This window comes from Phyllobates terribilis, unplaced genomic scaffold (assembly GCF_046119375.1).
Source record: "Phyllobates terribilis strain yellow unplaced genomic scaffold, ASM4611937v1 Scaffold_12__6_contigs__length_324123572, whole genome shotgun sequence".
Taxonomy (NCBI): Eukaryota; Metazoa; Chordata; class Amphibia; order Anura; family Dendrobatidae; genus Phyllobates; species Phyllobates terribilis.
The window spans coordinates 272,181,226-272,206,268 of record NW_027362772.1 but is presented as its reverse complement, the minus strand read 5'-3'; the positions used below and the strand labels follow the sequence as shown (position 1 = coordinate 272,206,268).

Genomic DNA, 25,043 nt, shown 5'->3' with positions numbered 1-25,043 from the left:
AACCCCATTTATAAGGCAAGAAATCCCACTTATTAAACCTGACAGGGCACACCTGTGAAGTGAAAACCATTTCCGGTGACTACCTCTTGAAGCTCATCAAGAGAATGCCAAGAGTGTGCAAAGCAGTCATCAAAGCAAAAGGTGGCTACTTTGAAGAACCTAGAATATAAGACATTTTCAGTTGTTTCACACTTTTTTGTTAAGTATATAATTCCACATGTGTTAATTCATAGTTTTGATGCCTTCAGTGTGAATGTACAATTTTCAAAGTCATGAAAATACAGAAAAATCTTTAAATGAGAAGGTGTGTCCAAACTTTTGGTCTGTACTGTATCTCAAAGGAGAAGGCATTTTCTTCTGACCTTCTGGGGGCGTGTTCTTTTTCTTCCCTGAAAGACGCCTTCTGTTATGAGTGGTCACAGTCATGTAGGGGAAAAGTGCACGCCCTCCAGAGATGAATCTCTGGTAACACCCAATAAAATATCTCCGCAACAGATAGGAGAAATTAAAAAATAAAATCTATGTTTTATTCAGCTCTTTGGCAGCTATTCCATTATGTGGCTAGTTAAATATGCTCAAACTGGGGAACTTTCCTCTTTAAAGAGAATCTGTCAACTCATCCTACCCCTCTCCCCTCCAAAAAAAAAAACAAAACAGATTAACAGATTATAAAAACACAAGTGGATCCATATGTTTACTAACCAAAACCGCTGCTCTGTTGCTGAGGGATGCAGTTGAGAAGTGATATGCAAATGAGGCGGAAAGTGCTCTGGGAGGAATGGAGAACTTCTACTGCCACAACTCCATTTTCAGAATAACGCCGCCATAAGCTAGGTGATTGGCTGCAGCAGTGCTGACTGACAGCCATTCCACTAGCCAAAGGTGCAGTCATGCTGAGAATGGAGCAAGGGTAGTAGAAGTTCCCCGTTCCTCCCAGAACACCTTCAGCCTCATTTGCATATAACTTCTAAAATGGATTTCTCTGCAAAAGAGCAACATTTTTGCTTAATAAAGGTATGGATTTGTAACCTGCATAAACATGTAATCGTTTTGGGGGGTAGGATGAGATGACAGATTCCCTTAAAGGATCCTTAGCAGATTTTGCCCTTGTGTTTGAAGAATGATGTTATCCCGTAAATTGACCTATTTTCCCTTGTCTGGGATAGAGAATTCTGGTCAGTATGTAGAGACTGTGGGTACAGCTTAAAGGGGACACTTTTATTTTGCACTATGAAAATGTACTTACCTCTAATACCTTCCAAAAATGATCAAAAATAGCCATTTTATGTGAAGTAACTGACCCTCATGAAGTAATCACTATCTCTTATTATTCATAGGCTAAAAAGTGTGCTTTTACCAGTCTATGGTCTGGACGCAAAACCCCATTTTCTCTTTTTTTTCCAATGCTTTTCACAAAAATGCAAGTAAAAATGTTGCAAAAACATGACACGATTGGGCATGCTGAAATTCAACATGTCTAAACCTTCTCTCTCCGAAGATTAACTTTTCAGGGATTCAAATGGGGCTCGTACGTCCAATGCCGACTCTCCCGCTAATCAAGTGTTGGAAGGTCCAGTGACCGCCGGAAGTAAGGAGCTAGAAGAGCGCCGCTCTATGTAGTGGCCGTTCTTGATGACTACAGCTCAGCTCCCATTGAAGCACAGGTCATCAATATTATAGTCCCAGATGACCCCTTTAAGACTGGGGATAAATACAGGATTATGGAAGGATGAGGAAAAAATCCAGCAACCGCAGAAAAAAAAAAAAAAAATTATATAATAAAATATCACATTTATTAAGTGCATTAAAAACCAGGGATAAAAATAAAACCACATGAAAAAAATAAAGACACCAGGACTACGCATTTCGAGCCATTAGGTACATCTAAGAAAATGAAGAATTTATATCTAATAGCCCCGGAAAAAGGAGAACTTTTTGAAATATATACAAATTAGCAATGACAAAGTATCTAAATATTTCAGTATTAAAATTAAGGCCATTCAGGGATCTGGTATCTAATTTTAAGATCCAGTATGCTTCACGTTTAAGAAGCAATTTAGCCCAGTCCCCACCTCTGACAGGTCGATCTACCCTTTCAATGCCAGTAACAGTTAAAGGGGTATTCTCATCTCCAAGATACTATCCCAATATGTAGTAGGTGTAAGAATAATAATATTAGTGAATACCTCCAATTGGAAATGTAGTATAGTTCTTCTAATTAGTTATGCCACTTACCCCATGTGCAGGGCATTGCTTTAGCTTAGGTATCCATGGTTACAATCACCAACAGCTAACTAACTGTCACTATATGAGCGACTGTAACCATGGATATCTACTATTGCAATGCCCTGCACATTAGGTAAATGACACAGCGAATCAGAAAAACTATACTACATTTCTAATTTAATGTATTTGCTAAAATTATTACACCTACTACATATTGGTATGGGAATCCCCCTTTAATGAAGTAACAGCACCTTGATGTCTCTCAAGGAAATGTCTGGATAATCCAGAGATGGAGCGGTTTATTTAAAAGGATTAGGAATAGCGTCATAAATGTGTTCTGCTATCCTAATTTTTAATTTCCGGGTAGTTCACCCTATGTACAACAAAGAACAAATATTGCACCAAGCTGAGTAAACCACAAAGTATTACAATTAATAAATGACTTTATGTCATTTGAATATCTGGAGTCATAAATAAAAAGATGATGTTTTTATCACATATCTTCATAGATTACACCTGGCTAGTCCACATTTGAAACTGCCCGTAAAGGATAACCACATTTTATTACCTTTCTAAACCCGTGTAACTTTTGATAATTGTGTAGCATACTCCACAGGTAACATGAAGGAGGACATAAAATCAGTCGACTGTAACAGTCATATTTATCAAAAACAAAAGATGGAAATTCAAAGGCAAAAAATAAGAAAAATATTGTATGTACCGTATCTATAATAAAAAAATAAACGGTTCCTTAACCCGTGGGCACAACGAAGCCGGGAGCAACAACAAAATATAGAAACTAGCGGCAATTCAATTCTTTATGCTACTAGTTGCCACCCTAATCATGTCATACAAAATCTCCCAGCGTGAGGGTTTATACGAGGCCGCAGGACATGTTCAAGTGACAACTTTTTTAACAATGAATGTAAAATCACCAGTGATAGATTTATGACAGAAAGATACAATAATCCATTAAGTAGAGCTGAAGCCATAGCAGAATCAAAAAATCGTCAACAATTAGTCATAATAATAAGAAACGTAGCCGCAAACTTCAGTCTGCTAATAATAAAATGACTTTTACTACTGCCTATAGCACTAATTATAATTTTATTCAGAACAATATACGTAAAAACATACAGTGACGAGCAAAAGGGTAACGATGTTTTCAACTTTTGGCTTTGAGGCTCCATATCTCACCATCCACTACTGCTGAGACTACCATCATTTTATAGACAATCATCTTGGCTATCTCATACATAAACTTGACTTACAACTATTTAGCATATGATTAGTTATGCAGATTCTTGTCATGTCACTGCATTGTTACAGTTTTGCTTCTAAAAATCTAAATTTAAATTTTTATTATTTTGTTACTATTTTGTAAATCCACCTTTGGCTTTCAACACTGCCTGAATCCTTCTGGGCATACTCTCGTCCAGATTCAAGCATGTCTTGACCAAAATCTGATCCCAGGTCTCCACTACGCGTTGGTGCATACTGGTCGACTCACTTGGGTATGTATACAACTTTTTCTTCACCTCTACCCACAAGGGTTGGATTGGGTTGAGGTCTGGGGACTGTGGGGGCCAATCCAGCACCTCTACTTCATTGTCAATGAACCATTTATTTGCCAATCTTTACATATGCTTCAGTTTGTTGTCCTGCTGGAACACTATGTTGTCCTTTTCACACCAATAGTGCTTGAGTGTACGAAGTAACTCATCTTGTAGGATACTCACATATAGCTCAGCATTGAGACCACCATCGATCCTGGTCAAGTATCCAACACCTTTGGCTGTGAAACATCCCCATATCATCAGACTTTCTCCAGCGAACTTGGCAGATCCTTCAATTTCTCAATCCATTAGCCCCTTTTTCCTTCCAGACGCATTTGCACCCATCAGAGCCTAGTCTATAGACTTTAGTTTCATCACTCCAAAATACCCGTTTCCAATCTTCTACTGTCCACTTTTAGTACTTTTTTGCAAACTCGAGGTGGAGCTTCTTATGATGATATTGAAGTCAAGGCTTCTTCACCTTTATTCTGCCCACCATGCGCAGACTCTCCAAATGCAACATGGTATCCGCTAACAAATTGTCGGCTCAAATTGTTAGCGGACATCATGTTGCGTTTGGAGAGCCCCTGTGTGCCCAAACATTGGAGCTCCCCCACAAGTGACCCCATTTTGGAAACTAGACCCCCCAAGGCACCTATCTAGATTCATAGTGAGCACTTGGAACCCCCAGGTGCTTCACAAATTGATTCGTAAAAATGAAAAAGTGAAAAAAAAACAACACTTTTTCATATTTATGAATCAATTTGGGAAACACCTGGGGGTTCCAAGTGCTCACTATGCATCTAGATAGGTGCCTTGGGGGGTCTAGTTTCCAAAATGGGGTCACTTGTGGGGGAGCTCCAATGTTTGGGCACACAGGGACTCTCCAAATGTAACATGGTATCCGCTAACAAATTGTCGGCTCAAATTGTTAGCGGACATCATGTTGCGTTTGGAGAGACCCAAAATGGGGTCACTTGTGGGGGAGCTCCAATGTTTGGGCACACAGGGTCTCTCCAAATGTAACATGGTATCCGCTAACAAATTGTCGGCTCAAATTGTTAGCGGACATCGTGTTGCGTTTGGAGAGACCCAAAATGGGGTCACTTGTGGGGGAGCTCCAATGTTTGGGCACACAGGGGCTCTCCAAACGCAACATGGCATCCGCTAATTATTCAAGCAAATTTTACAATCAAAAAGTCAAATGGCGCTCCTTCCCTTCCGAGCCCTGCCGTGCGCCCAAACAGTGTTTTTTCCCCACATATTGGGTATCTGCGTGCCCAGGGGAAATTGCACAACAAATTTTGGGGTCCATTTTTTCTTGTTACCTCTGTGAAAATAAAAAAAATTGGGTCTAAAGTAACATTTTTGTGAAAAAAGTTAAATGTTCATTTTTTTCTTCCACATTCAAAAAATTCCTGTGAAGCACCTGAAGGGTTAATAAAGTTCTTGAATGTGGTTTTGAGCACCTTGAGGGGTGCAGTTTTTAGAATGGTGTCACTTTTGGGTATTTTCTGTCATAAAGACCTCTCAAAGTGACTTCAAATGTGATGTGGTCCCTAAAAAAATTGTTTTGTAAATTTTGTTGGAAAAATGAGAAATCGCTGGTCAACTTTTAACCCTTATAGCTCCCTAACAAAAAAAAATTTTGATTCCAAAATTGTGCTGATGTAAAGTAGACATGTGGGAAATGTTATTTATTAACTATTTTGTGTGACATATCTCTCTGATTTAAGGGCATAAAAATTCAAATTTTGAAAATTGCACAATTTTAAAAATTTTCGCCAAATTTCCGTTTTTTTTCACAAATAAACGCAAGTGATATCGAAGAAATTTTACCACAATCATGAAGTACAATATATTACGAAAAAACAGTCTCAGAATCAGGGGGATCCGTTGAAGCGTTCCAGAGTAATTACCTCATAAAGTGACAGTGGTCAGAATTGTAAAAATTGGCCTGGTCATTAACGTGCAAACCACCCTCGGGGCTTAAGGAGTTAAGAGACCGTTATCGATGAGCTGGATGATGCTGCTTCTCTTTTCTTGGGAAATCTTTATGGCTGCTCCTCAATTCGAACCAGAGACCTTTCACTTGGGAATCAACATAATAACACACGGAGTTATTAGGGAATGTTAGAACAGGTTGTAATTTGTAGTATGCAGGAAGAAAAAGATTATTACCCCATCAGGAGCAAAACCGTAACAACGTAGTGACATGATGAGAATCTGCATAACTAATCATATACTAAATAGCTGCAAGTCAAATTTATGTATGAGATAGCCAAGATGATAGTCTATAAAATGATGGTGGTCTCAAGTTCCAAGCAGTAGTGGATGGTGAGATATGATGCCTGAAAGTCAAAAGTTCAAAACATTGTTACCCATTTGCTCGTCAGTGTACCTATGCTATATCAGGATGACATCTTAACACGAATTTTGTCTCCAGGAGTCAGGTTATCTGCTCGTCGGGCTACTTCCATAGGCAACATCCTTTCCCCTAAGTTTCTTTGTGAATAATGAGGCAATTTCCAATGTGGACTATCTAGGTGTAATCCATGTAGATATGTGATAAAAACATCATCTTTTTATTTATGACTCCAGATATTCAAATGACAAAGTAATTTATTAATTGTAATACTATGTGGTTTATTCAGCTCGGTGTAATACTTGTCCTTTGCAGTACATAGGGTGCACCACCTGGAAATTAAAAAGTAGGACAGCAGAACACATTCATGACGCTATGACTAATCCTTTAAAAATAAACTGCTCGGTGTCTGGATTATCCAGACATTTCCTCGATAGACATTAAGGTGCTGATACTTCATTGACTGTTACTGGCATCGAAAGGGTGGATCGACTTGTCGGAGGCGGGGACTGGGCGAAATTGCTTCTTAAACGTGAAGCATGCTGGATCTTAAAAGTAGATACCGGATCTCCGAACGGCCTTAATTTTAACACTGACTTCATGTATTAACATTGAAAATTATTTTGTAAGTACGTTATTTATTTATCTACCCTCTATGTTGATATTTTGCGACAGAAATATTTACCGTATATACTTTGTCATTACTAAGTTGTATATATTTCAAAGGGTTCACATTTTCTGTGCTCCTTTTTACCTTTTTTCCGTCTCCCTTCCCCTTTTTATCCAGGGCTATTAGATATCAATTCCTCATTTTCCTAGACATACCTTGTCAGAACTAAGAGCTCGAAAAGCGCTGACCCGATGTTTTTTCTTTTCTTCATGTGGTTTTATATTTTTATCCCTGGTTTTTAATGGGATATTTTTAATGTGATGTTTTAATATATAATTTTTTTTAACATATATATTTTTTAATTATACATACTGTATATTTAAGTATACATATTTAATATATATATATATATATATATATTTTATATACGGTAAATATTTTTTCATTATATATACTGTATATTTAAGTATACATTTTTAATATATATATATATATATATATATATATATATATATATATATACAGTACAGACGAAAAGTTTGGACACACCTTCTCATTTAAAGATTTTTCTGCATTTTCATGACTATGAAAATTGTACATTCACACTGAAGGCATCAAAACTATGAATTAACACATGTGGAATTATATACTTAACAAAAAAGTGTGAAACAACTTAAAATATATCTTATATTCTAGGTTCTTCAAAGTAGCCACCTTTTGCTTTGATGACTGCTTTGCATACTCTTGATGAGCTTCAAGAGGTAGTCACCGGAAATGGTCTTCCAACAATCTTGAAGGAGTTCCCAGAGATGCTTAGCACTTGTTGGCCCTTTTGCCTTCACTCTGCGGTCCAGCTCACCCCAAACCATCTCGATTGGGTTCAGGTATGGTGACTGTGGAGGCCAGGTCATCTGGCGTAGCACCCCATCACTCTCCTTCTTGGTCAAATAGCCCTTACTCAGCCTGGAGGTGTGTTTGGGGTCATTGTCCTATTGAAAAATAAATGATGGTCCAACTAAACGCAAAACGGATGGAATAGCATGCCGCTGCAAGATGCTGTGGTAGCCATGCTGGCTCAGTATGCCTTCAATTTTGAATAAATCCCCAACAGTGTCACCAGCAAAGCACCCCCACACCATTACACCTCCTCCTCCATGCTTCACGGTGGGAACCAGGCATGTAGAGTCCATCGGTTCACCTTTTCTGCATCGCACAAAGACACGGTGGTTGGAACCAAAGAACTCAAATTTGGACTCATCAGACCAAAGCACAGATTTCCACTGGTCTAATGTCCATTCCTTGTGTTCTTTAGCCCAAACAAGTCTCTTCTGCTTGTTGCCTGTCCTTAGCAGTGGTTTCCTAGCAGCTATTTTACCATGAAGGCCTGCTGCACAAAGTCTCCTCTTAACAGTTGTTGAAGAGATGTGTCTGCTGCTAGAGCTCTGTGTGGCATTGACCTGGTCTCTAATCTGAGCTGCTGTTAACCTGCGATTTCTGAGGCTGGTGACTCGGATAAACTTATCCTCAGAAGCAGAGGTGACTCTTGGTCTTCCTTTCCTGGGGTGGTCCTCATGTGAGCCAGTTTCTTTGTAGCGCTTGATGGTTTTTGCAACTGCACTTGGGGACACATTCAAAGTTTACCCAATTTTTCGGACTGACTGACCTTCATTTCTTAAAGTAAAGATGGCCACTCGTTTTTCTTTACTTAGCCGCTTTTTTCTTGCCATAATACAAATTCTAACAGTCTATTCAGTAGGACTATCAGCTGTGTATCCACCTGACTTCTGCACAACACAACTGATGGTCCCAACCCCATTTATAATGCAAGAAATCCCACTTATTAAACCTGATAGGGCACACCTGTGAAGTGAAAACCATTTCCGGTGACTACCTCTTGAAGCTCATCAAGAGAATGCCAAGAGTGTGCAAAGCAGTCATCAAAGCAAAAGGTGGCTACTTTGAAGAACCTAGAATATAAGACATATTTTCAGTTGTTTCACACTTTTTTGTTAAGTATATAATTCCACATGTGTTAATTCATAGTTTTGATGCCTTCTGTGTGAATGTACAATTTTCAAAGTCATGAAAATACAGAAAAATCTTTAAATGAGAAGGTGTGTCCAAACTTTTGGTCTGTACTGTATATTTATATAAATATTTTTTAATTATATATACTGTATATTTAAGTATACATTTTTAATATATATATTTTTTTATATAAATATTTTTTTATTACATATACTGTATATTTATGTATACATTTTTAATATATATATTTTTTTAATTATATATACTGTATATTTATGTATACATTTTATAAATATATATATATACTGTATATATATATTTTTTTAATTTATTTATTTTTTTTTTACTATATATATCTTTTTTTTTCCTCGCCCTTCCATGACTCTCATTGCCCAGGAACCTGCCTGAAATTTTCCTTGCACCGCACCCCTATCCATGGAGTTCTTTATACCGGTGAGCCGATGTTGGTTTTCTTTCTTTTGTTGTTACATACAGGATGTTAAGAGTCGAGCAGCAATTCGATTCTAGTCTGTAACAATCGGTTATAGTCTATGATCAGGAGAAACAAGCTGGGTTGGTGCAAGCTTAGTCAATATTTTATATCATATATTACTAGTGATAATAAGAGAGCATGAGCTAAAATGCCTTAATCACTTTTATGTAAAGCTAACAATTAATAACAATCACAAGTATATTTTTTAGAACAAAAAATGTCATTAAACGCTTCAAAAAAAAAAAATGAAGCATTAGTAAAAAAAAAAGCTTACTGTAGTTGTCAAAAGTCAGTGGAAATATTATCTACTGGAGCAAAGTAGGGAACAACTTCAAGTCATAATGTAGGGAAAATTAAATAACTAAGGGAAAAAATTGTATTGCAAATCTCTAATCATAAAATATAAAATACTGACAGCACCTCCTCATACATCACTAGTCTTTCCAGCCGAAATCCACAATTAAAAAAACAAAAACAAAAAAAAATTTATGAAAAAAAAAAAAAAATGGACCCAACTATTGTGCCACCCAAGAGTAAAGACCGTGTTTGCGTTCCTCTCTTTATTCTTTCTTTCACCTTTCGGTCCATTCATCACACATTTTTTTTTGCTATCAATGTGATTCTTCTGTAAGGAAAAGTCAAGCCATGTTTTCTGCCAACCAGTCAAACAACTGGAAGGAAACAACAAAGGCTGAACATAATAAGAGCCCCAATTCAGTGCATGGCTTTTCTCATGCACCTTCAGGCCACAGTCAAATCAGACCGAGATTGGAACGCAATGCTTGGACTGGCCGGCGGCCCTCCCGGCCAGAGCATGGCAGCTGTCACACCGGCCAGTCCATGCACGAGGTTACGATCTTGATCTGATTCATATGGCCGTCTGACTGTGTCCTTAGTCATGTGGATTACTTCTTCCAGCTAACCCATTCAGTAATCTGTCAATTAACCACAAGTGTTTGCCTGAGATATCATCTTCAACGGGAGCAGAAACCTGTACTCCATCACTGCAGAACATACAGCTGTATCAGCTGCCAACATAGAGACCGCCAAGCTAGGGTAGGGAGACTTCTCGGCTATGCAATGCTCACCTGAGACACAAAATATGAAAATATCCTGTTCATAGAGGAAGCAGGCAGGCTCTCCAGTGCCTCCTATTGGCGGTGGCAATCCTATAAGTCAATATTGACTCTTTAAAGAGCCTTGTCGTGACTTATCAGAATGTCCTCCAAGAGGAAAAGCTCTCCATTTGCTGCCAGCTCTTTCAGGGTTCTTGCCCCTCATCAGTGCAAACTAGGAGATGAATTGACTGGGTTAGAAGCAATTTACATAATTTTCACAAATTTGAGGATTGCATAGCCTATAAATTTCCCTGTGCCAGATTGGCACTCCACCTAAGGAGAGATGTTACTCCGTAGACCCTTCATCAAAAATCTTTCAATAACCAACCAGATTCCTAGTTTGCACTGATGAGAAGCAAGAACCCTGAAAACAGCTGTCTACAAATGAAGGTGTTTTCCTTTTGGAGAAGACTCCGGTTTGGCTTTATATCCCATGTTTGCTATTTGTACATTAATAGGATACTGCACCATGGTTTTCTACACTATTTGCATGGCGTGGTTGTCTTTATTCATTTTGAATGAGCGGTGTGCTGTAGAAATAAGAGTTGGCGCGCTTCACTACTGCCTGACCTGTTGACGGCGGCTACATCTACATTGCTTGTAACTTATGTTAGCCTGTGGTGTTCTGTATGGTTACCACATGTGATGGGGACAAGATGGTTCATTTTGACTTGGGGTCTAAGGGGTAGATCGGCACCAGTATGGTGTCTGATGGAATATAGCGCCATGTCCACTGATAGGGTGCCATGGCCATGCAGGTATGGAGAACTCAATAGTATTGCTTTACATGGCCCCAGGCCTAAAGTGATAGTATAATTTATGGTACAGCAGATCCAGGAGTAAATTTGGAATATGGGAACAAAAAAAATTGTATTTTAAACGCTTAGTACATACAGTATACCCGGAATGGCTGCATGAAAGGATTAATGGACACTTCAATAATTCAGAAAGTCTAGTAAATGTCCTGGTGAGGACCATGAATTATGGAAGCTGAACAAACCTATTTAAAAAATCATAAAGCCGACAACATGGAGGGAGGTTTTTATGTGTGTGCCGTGGGATAACCGGGCCGCGGTTTATGAAGTCAATCTATTTTTAAAAGGTTCGATATTTATTAAAAGGTTGTTATCGTCCACTGGGTGCGAATGTGAACGGCACGTTTCTCGCAGGGGATGTCTTCTGTTAACCGTTTATCCTGTATTGTACCACCAGGCTCTCCAGGGCATCTGGAAATTTGCTGCACAGCTAAAAAAATGGAGGTAAGGGCACTTTCTTGATATATAGAATGGTAATACTATGTAATCAATTTACTTCCATCTTTCCAGGAGGATTTAAAAGAGAAACTGCACAATGCAAAGTAACCAAAGATGCTCCATGTCCGAGCTCATCAAGATGTCTTATCTCGATAATGACCATAGAGTTAAAGACTTGCGTTGGCCGGACCCACAGATCATCTAATGTGTATGGGGGTCCCTAATTTGCTTCACCCTGGCACTTGGTGTAGTTGGATATCATCATGTCTTCATTTTGTTCTTAAAAACACAATTAATGCTCTACTGAGCTGAGGGTACATAAGTCTGGGAGATCAGGAGGAATTGGCCGATAGTTGACTATATATATCATATAGAGGATAACTTATTGAACACTGGGGGTCCACTGCAAGGACCCCCCACTTGATCCCAAAAATGGGGCTCTGAAAAGCTTCTTCTGAATACAGCAAAGGTTGAGCATGTGCACTTCCACTCCATTCATTCTCAATGGAATGCTGTACTGGGCACATGCTCAACTTTGGCTCCATTCGTATGGGGTCACATTCTCAGGATTGGTGGGGAACCCAACAGTCAGGCCCCTACTGATCACTTATCCAATGTCCTATTGATATAAGATAATGTACAAACCCTTTGAGAGACACAGCCAAAGCCACTCTCCCCACAAGGCTATAGAGATTTGCCTCATTCATCTGCATGTACTGACAAGGAGGGCACTAGAGAAGAAGCTTAACAGTTCAAGTGGCTTTTTTTTCTGTGGAGCCTGCACAGTTCTCCCTTATGTAAGAAAAGCAGCAAGAACAAATACCAATTTCTCATATGGACTTTTAGTGCACCTCCAGATAAATAAGGGGCTCATCAAAATGAGGAGCCCCTCAATCCAAAATTGAAGAGTGCTGTTTTACAGCTGAGATAATGACCTCAAGTATCCAGGACGAAAAATTATATTGATGATGATATCATGCACCAGCATTGGTATGGTGGAACCAATAAGTAGTGGGGCCCACAAGATGAGATGCGGTGAACCCAGCCAGTTCATGTCCTCAAGTAGCCCCAGCTTAACATTACTTGCAATTTTACAGCCACAGGATTTCATAAAGCCGCTCTCACTATATATACCCGCACTGCCGGCATTTGTAGAGAATTTTTACATTCACATTATGTAAGTAAAAGTGTTTCCTGTGATCCCACACCTTCGTAAATTTGGCTGTAATAAGTGCAATCGTCAGAAGGATGGAAGACTGAGATAAATTGTTTTGTTCAAGGTTTTTCATCCATTTATATGACCAAGTGGCACCGGGATTAAAGGAAACATATAAAGAGTATCCTAACCTGTGTACTGTGTTATTGAAGGAAGCTCATTTATATGCTTTAAAGGCTATAGATAGCTTTTGTGGGATTTTTTTTGTTCACTTATAAGGAGTCTGTCAGCAGAAAATGACTGCTCAAACCAAGCACAGGCGCTGGGTGCAACCCTGGCATGGCCAAGCAGCTCACTGCATCTTCCATCCTACTTGTTTTCCCTCCTTTTCTGTGATTGACAGCTCTGGGGTTACAAGAGCCAGAGAAGGATGCAGATAAATAGAAGGTGCACTGAACTGTTTCACCGCGCCAAGGGGGCTGTGCTTGATTTGAACAGTCATTTTCTGCCGACAGACTCCCCTTACATGCACATATTATGTGCTTAAAAATTATGCTGTCAGATGGGGTAGTAAACAAATCCCCTTTAAACATACGGTATCACAGACTGTCTACAACACAACAATGTGGGCACGTTTGGAGAAACAGAACATTTTCCAATAGAAAAACCATCACGTTCCCCAAAAATTATTGCCCTAGTGTAACATCTGCAGAGAGCTTCTCCCGTCAGAGTGCCTCCTTGCTAGAGAGCTTCTCGGGCCAGAGTACCTGCTTGCTAGAGAGTATCTCAGGTTAGCGTGCCTCCTTGCTTTAGAGCTTCTCTGGCCAGAGTGCTTCCTTGCTAGATAGACTCTCCGGTCAGAGTTCCTCCTTGCTAGAGAGCTTCTCAGGTCAGAGTGCCTCCTTGCTAGAGAGCTTCTCAGGTCAGAGTGCCTCCTTGCTAGATAGACTCTCCGGTCAGAGTTCCTCCTTGCTAGAGAGCTTCTCAGGTCAGAGTGCCTCCTTGCTAGAGAGACTCTCCGATCAGAGTACCTGCTTGCCAGAGAACATCTCAGGTTAGCGTGCCTCCTTACTAGCCCTGAAAAGAAGATGATCATAAAGGGGTCCTGCTCAGTATGGAAAATTCTCAGTATGGAAAATTCTCATCCAAACGGAATGTAACACTAAGTCAATGAACACGGCTATCCTATATCACCGGCTATTCTACATCACCGGATATCCTATATCACAGCGATCGATCAATGTGAGATCAAATGTAAGGATACATGAAGATCCTAAAAGCATCCAGCCTACTAGAAATCATATGAATTAGATTCTAGTGAGTTTATGGAATTCCTCACATTTTATAACTCGCCACCTCCCAACGTATTGACGGGAACAGCTGATGGGAACCTTTTTTGGAAATTTTTTAGCAAATTTAGTAGAAGTTGTTTAACTTTTTTTCTTTAAACTTGTGAAACCAACCAAGCTTGTTTGAGTGTTAATGTATATAATAGCCTCTACGGGTTGTCTACAACTATCCTGTAACCGCTATGGACATGGGTCACGTTAGGTGGTGTGGTTCTGGAGCACAACTAAGGGTTAGGCATCTCGTTCTCTGAGTATAGCATTTCACAGCTAATTGGATTTATACCTCTTGTTTCTGGGGCCGAGTCCACGATGCCTGGAGAGAACAGATATAAAAAAACACAACAAACACAGAAAGCAATAAAACATTTTTTGTGGTTATCTTATGTGCTGAGTTATGCTATAGACAGCTGTCCGTGCAGTGCATGCAGTTACATGAATCGCTTGGGTGAGTCTTCCACAACTGGGGACCCTCCAGCGGGCGGCGCACCACAATTCCAGCATGTCAAGCCAATTATAAACAATAGTGGGCATGCTGGGATATGTTGTTAGGCGGCTTATGGAGGGCCCCCCAAAATGCCAGCAACTGGTTAAAGGTTATGGCACATTTTCTCAACAAAACAAATAGTAAATCTCACATGAATGAAGAACACCATTTTATCATGTTTACAATAGAAGAAGCAGTACTGTGAAGTATTCATACAGTGATTATAAACTAAGTGCTCTTTACTAGAGAGCTTCTTCGGTAAGAGTGCCTCCTTGCTAGAGAGCTTCTTCGGTCAGAGTTCCTCCTTGCTAGAGAGCTTCTCCGGGCAGCGTGCATCCTTGCTAGAGAGCTTCTCTGGTTAGAGTGCCTCCTAACTAGAGAGCTTCTCTGGTCAGAGTGCCTCCTAACTAGAGAGCTTCACCGGTCAGAGTGCCTCCTAACTAAAGAGATTCTCTGGTCAGAGTGCCTCGTTGCTAGAGAGTTTCTCTGGTCAAAATGCCACCTTGCTAGAGAGCTTCTCCAGTCAGAGTGCCTCCTTACTAGAGTGCTTCTCAGGTCAGAGTGCCTCCTTGCTAGAGAGCTTCTCAGGTCAGAGTGCCTCCTTGCTAGAGAGCTTCTCAGGTCAGAGTGCCTCCTTGCTAGAGAGCTTCTCAGGTCAGAGTGCCTCCTTACTAGCCCTAAAAAGAAGCTGATCATGAGGGGTCCTGTTGCTAAGGAGAGGGCCTCTACCACCACTGAATGCTCCATTTTGGCAGACATATAACATGGACAATCAATTTATTAATAGGAAATGATCAGCTAATTAATGGTCCGTCTGTCAGTATCTACCTATTTTATTCTACCTACCACTCTCTATTGCTCTGTATTTATCTTCATTGCTATCTATATTTATCACTCTATCTATAACCATTGCTCTGTACCTACCTATTACTATTGACCTCTACAGTAAACCATCACTCTCTAGTACCTACCCCTCGTATGCCTATTGCTATCTTTCTGTATCGCTCTTTATCTACCTATCATCTATCGCTCTCTATTTCTATGGTTCTCTTTCTACCTACTGCTCTATATCTAACCTTCACACTCTATTCCTACCATCGGTTACTATCTACCTATCGCTCTCTATTTATCTCAATCTTAAACCATCCCTATCTACCTATCACTTTGTCTATTGCCATCAATCCCTATCACTCTCTATCTACCTATCCCTTCCTATCCCCTATCGCTCGGTCTATTCTCATTTTACTTATTGCGGTCTATCCTTCACTCTGTATCTATCAATTTCTATCTTTATTGTTCTCTTTTTTCTCCCTCTAATCATAGCTCTCTCTCTACCTATCACTCACAATCTATCTTCAACCATCAGTCCCTATCTATTGCCTTTCCACTCACTGCCCATTCTGTTGCTCTATTATCATTCTCTTAGTGCTTATTGCTCTCTATCCCCATACAAATCTAACAAAGGTTACCTTGACCCATACAACACAGCACTGGCACAAAAAGTAGGTGTCATTTATCAACTGACTTGACATTAGAAAAATGGGTTTGTGCAATAGTAATTTTAATCCTCTTACCGAGGACCTGTCACTTGCTCAAAAAATGTAGTTAAATACCTTGTAAAAATCCCTGAGCTCCCCTAATTCTGCAGTTTTTTTTATCATTTTGTGATGCGTTGCTCCATTCTAAAGATATTCACATTTGTTTCTTCTGGAGGCCACTATGTGAAATCTCTGCTTGGGGCGTTTCTTCAGAGTCTTCTCTTGGGGCGTGCACTCTCACTCCTACCTTCCAGACACTGACAATCACAGCTCGGCAGCATGGCTGCTAGATCCGCTGCCAAGCTTTGATTGGTAGCATCTGGGAAGAAGAGGCGAAGGCACATGCCTCCCAGAGAAGACTGAGGAAATGTCCAGTTGGAATACAAAGCAGAGATTTCACATAGTGCGCTCCAGAAGCAACAAATGTGAATATCTCTGCGACTGAGCAACGCAGAGCAAAACTGAAAATATCGGTGGAATAAGGGGAGCTCAGGGATTTTTACAAGGTATTTCACTCTAATATTTTGAGCAAGTGAAAGTTCCATTTTAAGTGAGTTAGCCTTCTGTGACAAGTTATCTAGATGGTGTGTTGTGAGTCATGATAACCTTCGCTATACCTGTATCACAATAGACAGACACGTCCATGACTGGCTACTTTCCCTTGGAGGTGACTGATTTATTGAGAAGGTTATAACAAACCCATCTGGTAAATTCATCAGGTTGGCATTTGCACAATATAAAGCCCCTTTTGACTTTAGGGTGAATATCAGATTTTTGTTTTTTTTATTGAATTTTATATATCAAAGCTCTTCCAGAAAAATAGTCAAGTCAACCATGTTTAATATTTCCAAAGAACTTTAGGAAATGAAGGTCATGAAGTCTGACCTTAATCTACGGAACTGCTTTAATACATAGCTCCAACTACGGTGCTGTACAGTTCCCAATGAAATAAAAATGGGACTGCTGGGATGAGTATGATAATGCCAACAGGCATATTTCTATTTTTTTTTTTTTTTATTCCAAAAATATGAAATTTCCGGGCTGGATACTGTTCAGTACTGCTGCTTCGTCGAAGACTCACTTAACCCGTTTCACAACGCAGCAGAGAACGGGTTAAGACTGCAGAGTTATGATCCATATCATGGCACCCCATGATGAGTTATTGAGACACGGTTTACACTTGAACATGCACACCCAAGCAGTTATTGGTTACATGCACACAGTGAGGTTCAAAGTACACAATGATGCCACATCGTTCCACATTACATGCAGGAAATGCAATGGATTGTCATTACTGCCTAAAACTAAAAAAAATAAAAAATAACGTTAAGTCGGGTTAAATCTATGTAAGTAGTCTAATAAGCAAGAACTCTCATCAGTTATAATAAAGGTAAAAAGAAACAAATGTACTAGAAATTAGACACTGGTGGCACATTAGGCCACTTTTTGGAGCAAATAAAATGTAAAGATTGTGAGATCAAACGGCTAGGACTAAAACACAGAAGCTTTGCCATGACGTAGAGCGAGTGGCAGTATCCGGCACTTGCTCATTATCCTTTCCTTTAGGATAGTTTCTGCTTGCCTTTGTGAAGCTATGTGGCAGTTCAGAGCTGAACAGGGATTTTTAACTATTCCTATGTCCCATTTCCAAACTTTCAAATGTCCCCTTGACACAGACCACACAATACCAACTAGTAGTTTTTTTTTCTTTTGCTAAGGAGAAACTGATAAACTTTTCATTGTCCAAGCAGCAAACTTCAACCAAAGGAATACTAAGTCAGCTACACACGTTACAGAGTGCACCCCAACACGGCCTATAAATCTCCCTCTGAAAATTTGGTGCCATACTCCTTAACTCCCTGTAAAGGCCTCTCACCCAAGAAAACCAATTTTCCTGCTTTGCACTGCTGATGGGTTAAAATCCTGAAACATGCGTCTGCAAATGGAACTTCTAGTTTGGTTGTATATTCTAATTTAGGCGGCAATTCTCATTTAGGGCGCAGTCGGACAGCTATATAACTCACATGAGGATCGCATTGTAATCCTCGGACTGGTCGTCGGCTCCCTGTACCTGAGCTGCATAGAAATACATGATATCATGTTCAGGTCAAGAGTGGCGATGGCCAGTCCGAGGATTGCGATGCGATCCTCGCGCGAGTTATATGTCCGTCTGAATGTGACCTAAAGGAGTTTTCCAGCTTTGGATAATCCCTCTTCTATTGGTTTAAAAAAAACTGAGCTTTATTGAACTTCCCCAGGACCAGCAATAAATATCCGTCACTACTCCCAGTTTCCGTTATCGTCTGCAGCGCTGTCAACGTGACCTCAGAGGTGCGGACAACAACAGACACAGGGAGCAGCGGCAGAAATTTTGTCTGGACCTTGGGAGGCAACTAAAGCATAGTTTGATATTTGTATTTTTTATTCAAACTGCAGCCAGGGAAGAGAGGGATTTTCAAAACCAGAAGACCCCCATTAATATTAACTTTTAAAACTGCTACTTCCAATTGGTGTTCTCTTCCTCTGTGAATTTTCAGACTCCATCATAAACATGCAAGCACACCACAAATGGTAGTTTGCACACAAACCACTATGCAATTTACTACATCTGTACTTTTGCCAGTGGCCTATCTCCCACCTAAGGATCAAACATGTTGGAATCCAACAGAAAAGGATCAAACATGTTGGAATCCAACATGACCATTCTGGTTTATTCCAACATCTACCATCAGGGAAGAGTTGAGTCAGTCCTCATACAAATTATTAGGCAGACCCCACTAATAGGCAGTGAAGACTTAATATTTTTCACCTGATGTCATAAAACCAAAAATAACCAAGTCTATAGACTCAAAACAAATGGTTGGATGAAAATCTGTTTTATTAGATGGCGCCAAAACACTGGAGTTTCAAAATTAACCGAAAATACAAATCTATTCAACGAATTATAACTTTTATCAGATGTGACTCGGTAACACTTCATTCCAACCAAAGAAAAATTTCGAAGCACGTCTCGTAAGTAAAAACGCCTATGACATTGCTCCTAGTCATGCATGTGATCAGGAGAAGCCTCTATATATAAAAAAATAAACACTAAATAAAATAGAAAAAAGACGTTGGTGACATGTCTCTCTTTAGTCTTTATATCCATTGGGGGAAAGAACACATTTTGGTGACAATACAGTCCTTCCAATCCAAGTACGGGAATCCATCCAAAAACAGTAAAAAATCCTTTATTGGGGTTCTATATAATAGGAATGATAATACATAAATAGTAAAAAAAAGACTAAAAACTCCAATAACTCGGTATGTCCTAAACTTTCCGGATTTTGAACTTACAATATCTCCAACTCAATAAAAAAAAAAAAAAACACTTTTTTTTTTTCTGGAGGAAGGATCCCAGCAGTTGCCAATGGTTCAATGGCTTCTATTTAATTTAAGCTCATAACTAATTATAATGCTGCTGTAAGTTCTTGGGTCCGTGGCAAATTAAAAAAACAGGCTTTGTTCTGCTGGGACCATGATACGTAAAAAGGCATTTTTTTTACACAGAAATGCTGTAATGTGGAAGACCGAGCGAAAAAATATGAAGATGAATATTTATGCCTAGACAAATGCCATTGGAAGCTTGCAGAAAATGTTTACTTAAACTTTCATTTCAAGTTAATATACATTAAATTGAAATTTTCACTTTTAAAAGTAAAGAAAAAAAAAACTCAACACATTAATCTGTTCTTTCGAACTGATTCAAATACATACGGATCAGTAACTTTTCTTTATTTCATAAATTGTATTATTGATCATTTTTACAATTTTACAAAACAGTCACCAGGATTGAATTTTTACTTATATTTCTAGAATGAGGTTCGAAACTTTTTTTGGGAACTTATTTCCCCTCAAGTATCCAATGGCAATAGTCATAGGCAGAATAAAAACAAAACAAAACAGAAATCTCTCATTGGAGTAAAACGAAACGCTTGGAAGAATGACTATCTTTGACTGATCAAGTACACAATAAAACAACAAAAAAATATTAAAGAAAATTAATTTTCAAATTATTAATATATTTAAATTGTTAAATTAAATTTGATTTTAAAACAATGCTTTTGTTTTCCTAAACATAACACTACAGTAAATTCTACCTATTTTTTTGTGAATTTTTGATCTAAAAAAAAAACCCTTCTCACTTTCTTCAGCCAGTGCTCTATTTATCTCTTTTATCATTTATAGGTGTTCGGCCCACTCCTAACATAACAGATCGGTGTGAGAACTCTCTCCCATACAATAGTACTGTATATGCCATGTCCTAGTACTGACTTAGAGAGAGCCTCGGTTACAGTGATAAAGGGGGTTGTCCCAAAAATAACATATATTACCCATAAATAACATATATTACAACCTTTTCACCTAGATGGGGATCTGAACGCTTGGATCAGCACCATTTATGAGAACGGGAGATTTTAATTCCTCTGTGTGAATGGAGCAGTAGTGAGCATGTGCGACCACTGCTCTATTTACCATGGTCACACATGCTCACTACTGCTCTATTCACACATTCATACTTTGGACCCCCATTCGTAGGATTGGTGGGGTTTTTACTACCCAATCATACATTTATCATCCTATATAAATGTTCTTTAATAGGGCGACCCTTTGCATTAGTTTTTTTTTCTTTCAAAATTTTAGAAAAGGTATGGTCTAAAGTTTGCCAGGATGAACTAAGTTTTGACCTTTCATTCTAATATTCATACAAAAAAAAAACATCAAATGCCTTTTTCTGGTTGGTTTCTCAGGAGACTTCATAGTGTGCACTTTTAGAATTTGGATCAGTCATTTGACAGCCATCATTCGTTGCAAACCTCTGGTTTAGTCCTCCAAAGAGAGCTTAGAAAATGGTATGGAATATTGATTTAGAAAATTAGGTCTTCTTTGTCTCCAGGACCATCATCTTCTTTTTTTTTTTAAGAAATCAGCTAAATGGTATCTCAAAATGATTAGCAGATAATAAATACGTGCAGTTACAGGTTGACATGTTTGATGGGACAGCCACTCAGAAAACACAGTACGCAACGAGACAACCAAACATGGATACTGCACTGAGACACAGAAGCCGGGACGAGAGCCAGTATAATAACACCTTGATGTTATAATAGTATGTGATATTGTGAACGTCCCATGGTAGTAAGTACATCCTTATGTTTCTAGACACAAAATCTGGTAAAAAGTCTACCCTCATGTGATGGACAAAGTTAGTACAACATCTGTCATATCAACACCAGTATTTTATTTTTTTTTAATCGTTTTACATAACAAAACACAAGCCAAAAAGCTAAATAAACAACTAGATTCATAGCTTTTCCTCAAATTAAAGAACCATCAAAGTTGTCTTCTTTACTTTCAGGAATAAAGTTAAAGGGGATCTATCAAGATGATATTAATAATCAAATTGGAGTCACAGCTGTATAGGTCAGAAAATAACAATAAAAATGACACCTGTCTTATAGTAATCCGATGTGCCATTATTGAGAAATTGAGCTTTGAAGCACATACAAATTAAACAGGAAGAGCACTTGAGGGCGTGTCCTTATACTCTGAGTGCATAGACACGCCCACTTTCTTAATGCACTTCTAGCCTACTCTGCATGTGGCTTGAAACCTTGATTTCTCAGCAATGGTATATCCAATTACTACAAGACAGGTATCATTTTTATTGTTGTTCTACGATCAACACAGCCGGACTGATAGCTTGATTAATAAAATCGTCCTAATACAATCCCTTTAAACAAATAGAAATCCATCCAATCCAATATGCTTCCTTCATTTCAAATCTAGCATTTTGGGTATAGCTTATATTCTAGAGAAGAGGATATATAATTTTTTTTTTTTTTTTAAATCAGTGGTCTTATTACTCCTATTTTATTTTTTGCTATTCTTTTTTAATTATATAATAATTTTATTACATTACAATTATATAATTATCTCATACCATAACAACAACTCTCAACAAATGAGAAAACAGTCCATAGTACCATTTTGTTTCCATAAAACTGTACAAACATGGTATGATTTTGTACATAGCTTATAGTGAGAAATTCATACATAGTTGCTCAGGATGATAACCAAGCCAATATTCCTTACTAAAGCATAACAATATCATAGTGGGTGGTTCCTAATGGTGAAATGCTCTGGAGGACCTAAGGCTTTGATGCATTACTTAGACATCCATTCATCTGAAAGGCTAGCCATAAAAAGATACATTTCCGCTGCAAACATTCCCCAAGGCCTTTAGGCAAACAACTAACTACCATGAAAATTCACAGCCATGTTGTATTACATGACGGCCATTTAGACGAATAAATGACACGAGTAAGAACTTTCTATAACATCTACGTACACATGAGATGAGATAAAAGGACTTGCTAGGGGAATTGACTCATTTTTTTAAATACTGTTATTTAAAAAGAAAAACACTAACTTTATATTTTTACATGTTTTTCCAATCCTAACTAGAGCTAGGGATAGACTTGGGGTTGGGTCTAGGTTTAGAGCTGGATATAGGGTTAGGGCTATAGTTAGCTTTAGGGATAGGGTATTAATTAGTTAATAAAAATGAAAAACAAATTAGTGAGTGCAGAAGGGCAAACTATATTTACGTTGATATTTTCTTAAATTACAATACATGTGTACTGAGAGATAGGGTTTCAACATGGGACCCGGGGAGGCTCTTGGCATGAAAAATAGGTTATACAATATTTATTGTAATCACAGAACATACTACTAGGGAAGATATTGTCACGGGTGTGTCAGATGTAGCAGACAGTCATTCTGCAGCAGGTTGCAGAAGGTCACTTAGTTTGGCATTACAGACGCCTTCTTAAATCAGGCTTACTTTAGGACCCAGTGGCTACCTCCCTCCTGCTGTGATTGACACCCTGGCCTGGGTGTTTCAATACTTTCAGTTTGCTGCAGGGAGGGGCCGGTGATATTCACATGTTCCCTTGTTAAGACTTGGAGCTATTGCAGTCTGCTTACTTTCTCTCTGGTGCTTGGGGGACGTTTGGTGTATACTCTCTGAAGTTTGCTCAAGCTAAGTTTCTCCCTCCTGTTTGTCTCCCTTGTTGTCTTTAGTTTATAGTGGGGACTGACCAGTGCTCACCCACCCCCCTATTCCTTATCCAGGGCCTAGCTCTAGGGATTTACAGGGCTTAGGTTTCCTGTTCGGCGATTGGTGACGAACCAATATAGGGATGGTAGGGAAAACAGGGTGATATTAGATCAGCCTAGGAGGTCTCCACTTCCCCTTTCCCTAGTGTTTGGGCTCCCTTCCCCTTGCACTTTGTATTTCCTACACTGTGTGTCTCAGATATATAAAAACTGGTGTAAAGGAAAAGTGTAGCAGTACCTTATAGCCGCCAATTAGATACCATTTTGTAAAGAAGCAGAACATATAACTGTGACGTGACTGTCGCCAAAAATCCAAACTAGTAAGGATATAGATGAATTCATATACACCTACACTATAAAGAGAGCAAAGTCCAAGATAGGCCTCTAACAATCTAACCGATAATGACTTCAGACGAGAAAGTAATGTATGTAACAAACAAAATGTGTAATTATTTAGTTAATCTATATATTTTTGAAACTTTGCCATAATTAGATCATTTTCAGTAGGTTTCAACTATAGTTATAACTATATAAAAAAAAAAGAAAAAAAAACATTCTTGTCTCTATCTACTATCTATGGGTAGATTGTCACAGAGCTGGAGTAGCAGATTGATATATAACACTGTGGGAAGAGATTCAGTATAACTGTTATTTTAAGCTGTTGATCACGGATTAGGACCACCCACTGGACTCTTAAGCTTGGAATATGGAATACATTTAAATAAGTAATATACAAGTTTTACTGAGCCGTATGCCACAATATTATATATCAATCTGCTCAGCTTCTTCTGCTCTGTAACATACTGCCCACAGATCAAACACCAAGTTCATTGCGACACTTCCCCTTTAAATGAAAATTTGTCTCTTTAAATGCGATCACTTAAGAAAGAAATATCTCTTATAAATTACAGACCTGTGGCCTAGGGTAAAGTAATAGATATAGGTTTATTTATCATTTGTATCTGCTTCTAGCAACACATCAGACCCGCTCTGTACAGAAAGTAATAGCTACATACTAAAGCTTTATAACTATGATATTTAAAGTCAAATTACATCTCTGAAATATGGATAGATATGATTCTCAAAGAAAAAGTGTCCTAAAGTTTTTTAAACGTGTGCGCTAAAACATAAGTGACTGCAAAGTGAAAGAGCAAAGACAGCAACTCAAGCAGAACACGGAGCAACAAGCACTGTATATATATATATCTGATAGGAACAGCGTTCCGCCCCACAGTTATACCCCGACGTGTCGTCAGGAAAAACAACGGCAGACAGGAGAGGTGAGAGTTTCAAAAATAGTCAGCAGTTTTGCAGATTTGCATGGAATCTGAGAAATCTTCCAGTTTACTGATTATAATGCTACTTGTGAAATATAGAGCTATTTAAAGGTTTTTTTTTCCATATTCATTAATGGATATTTTCGGAAAGTGCTTGTAAAATCAAGCACTTTTGCAATTTACTGCTCGTTAAAATTTGCAGCCATTCTTGAGACATGAACAGTTTTCTATTGTTTATAGCTCGTTGCCTAGGAAACCGACCACCGCTGCTGCTTGGAATCGCTGAACTGAAACGAGCTGGCATCAGGAGGCATCAGCATGTTCCAGGGATCATGTCCAGCTTTGAAAAAGTGCTTACAAGCTTAATAGGAAAGAGCCTGTAAGCATAGCGCACGTTTTGCTGTCTAGCAGCGGTGGTCGGTCGCCAAG

The 25,043-nt window shown here is 38.8% G+C and overlaps 1 protein-coding gene across 7 annotated transcripts in view; it reads right to left on the bottom strand.

Annotated features, from left to right (window-relative positions):
- Positions 1-25,043, bottom strand: part of NCAM1 (neural cell adhesion molecule 1) — a 353,077-nt gene that overhangs the window by 94,207 nt on the left and 233,827 nt on the right. For 5 of the 7 annotated variants that reach the window (XM_073656983.1, XM_073656982.1, XM_073656988.1 and 2 more), the window contains exon 9: positions 14,438-14,467. The exons of the other annotated variants lie outside the window; for them this stretch is intronic. In XM_073656983.1, the coding sequence (XP_073513084.1) occupies positions 14,438-14,467 (30 nt within the window). The remainder of the gene's footprint in view (positions 1-14,437; positions 14,468-25,043) is intronic. 7 annotated transcript variants of the gene reach the window in all.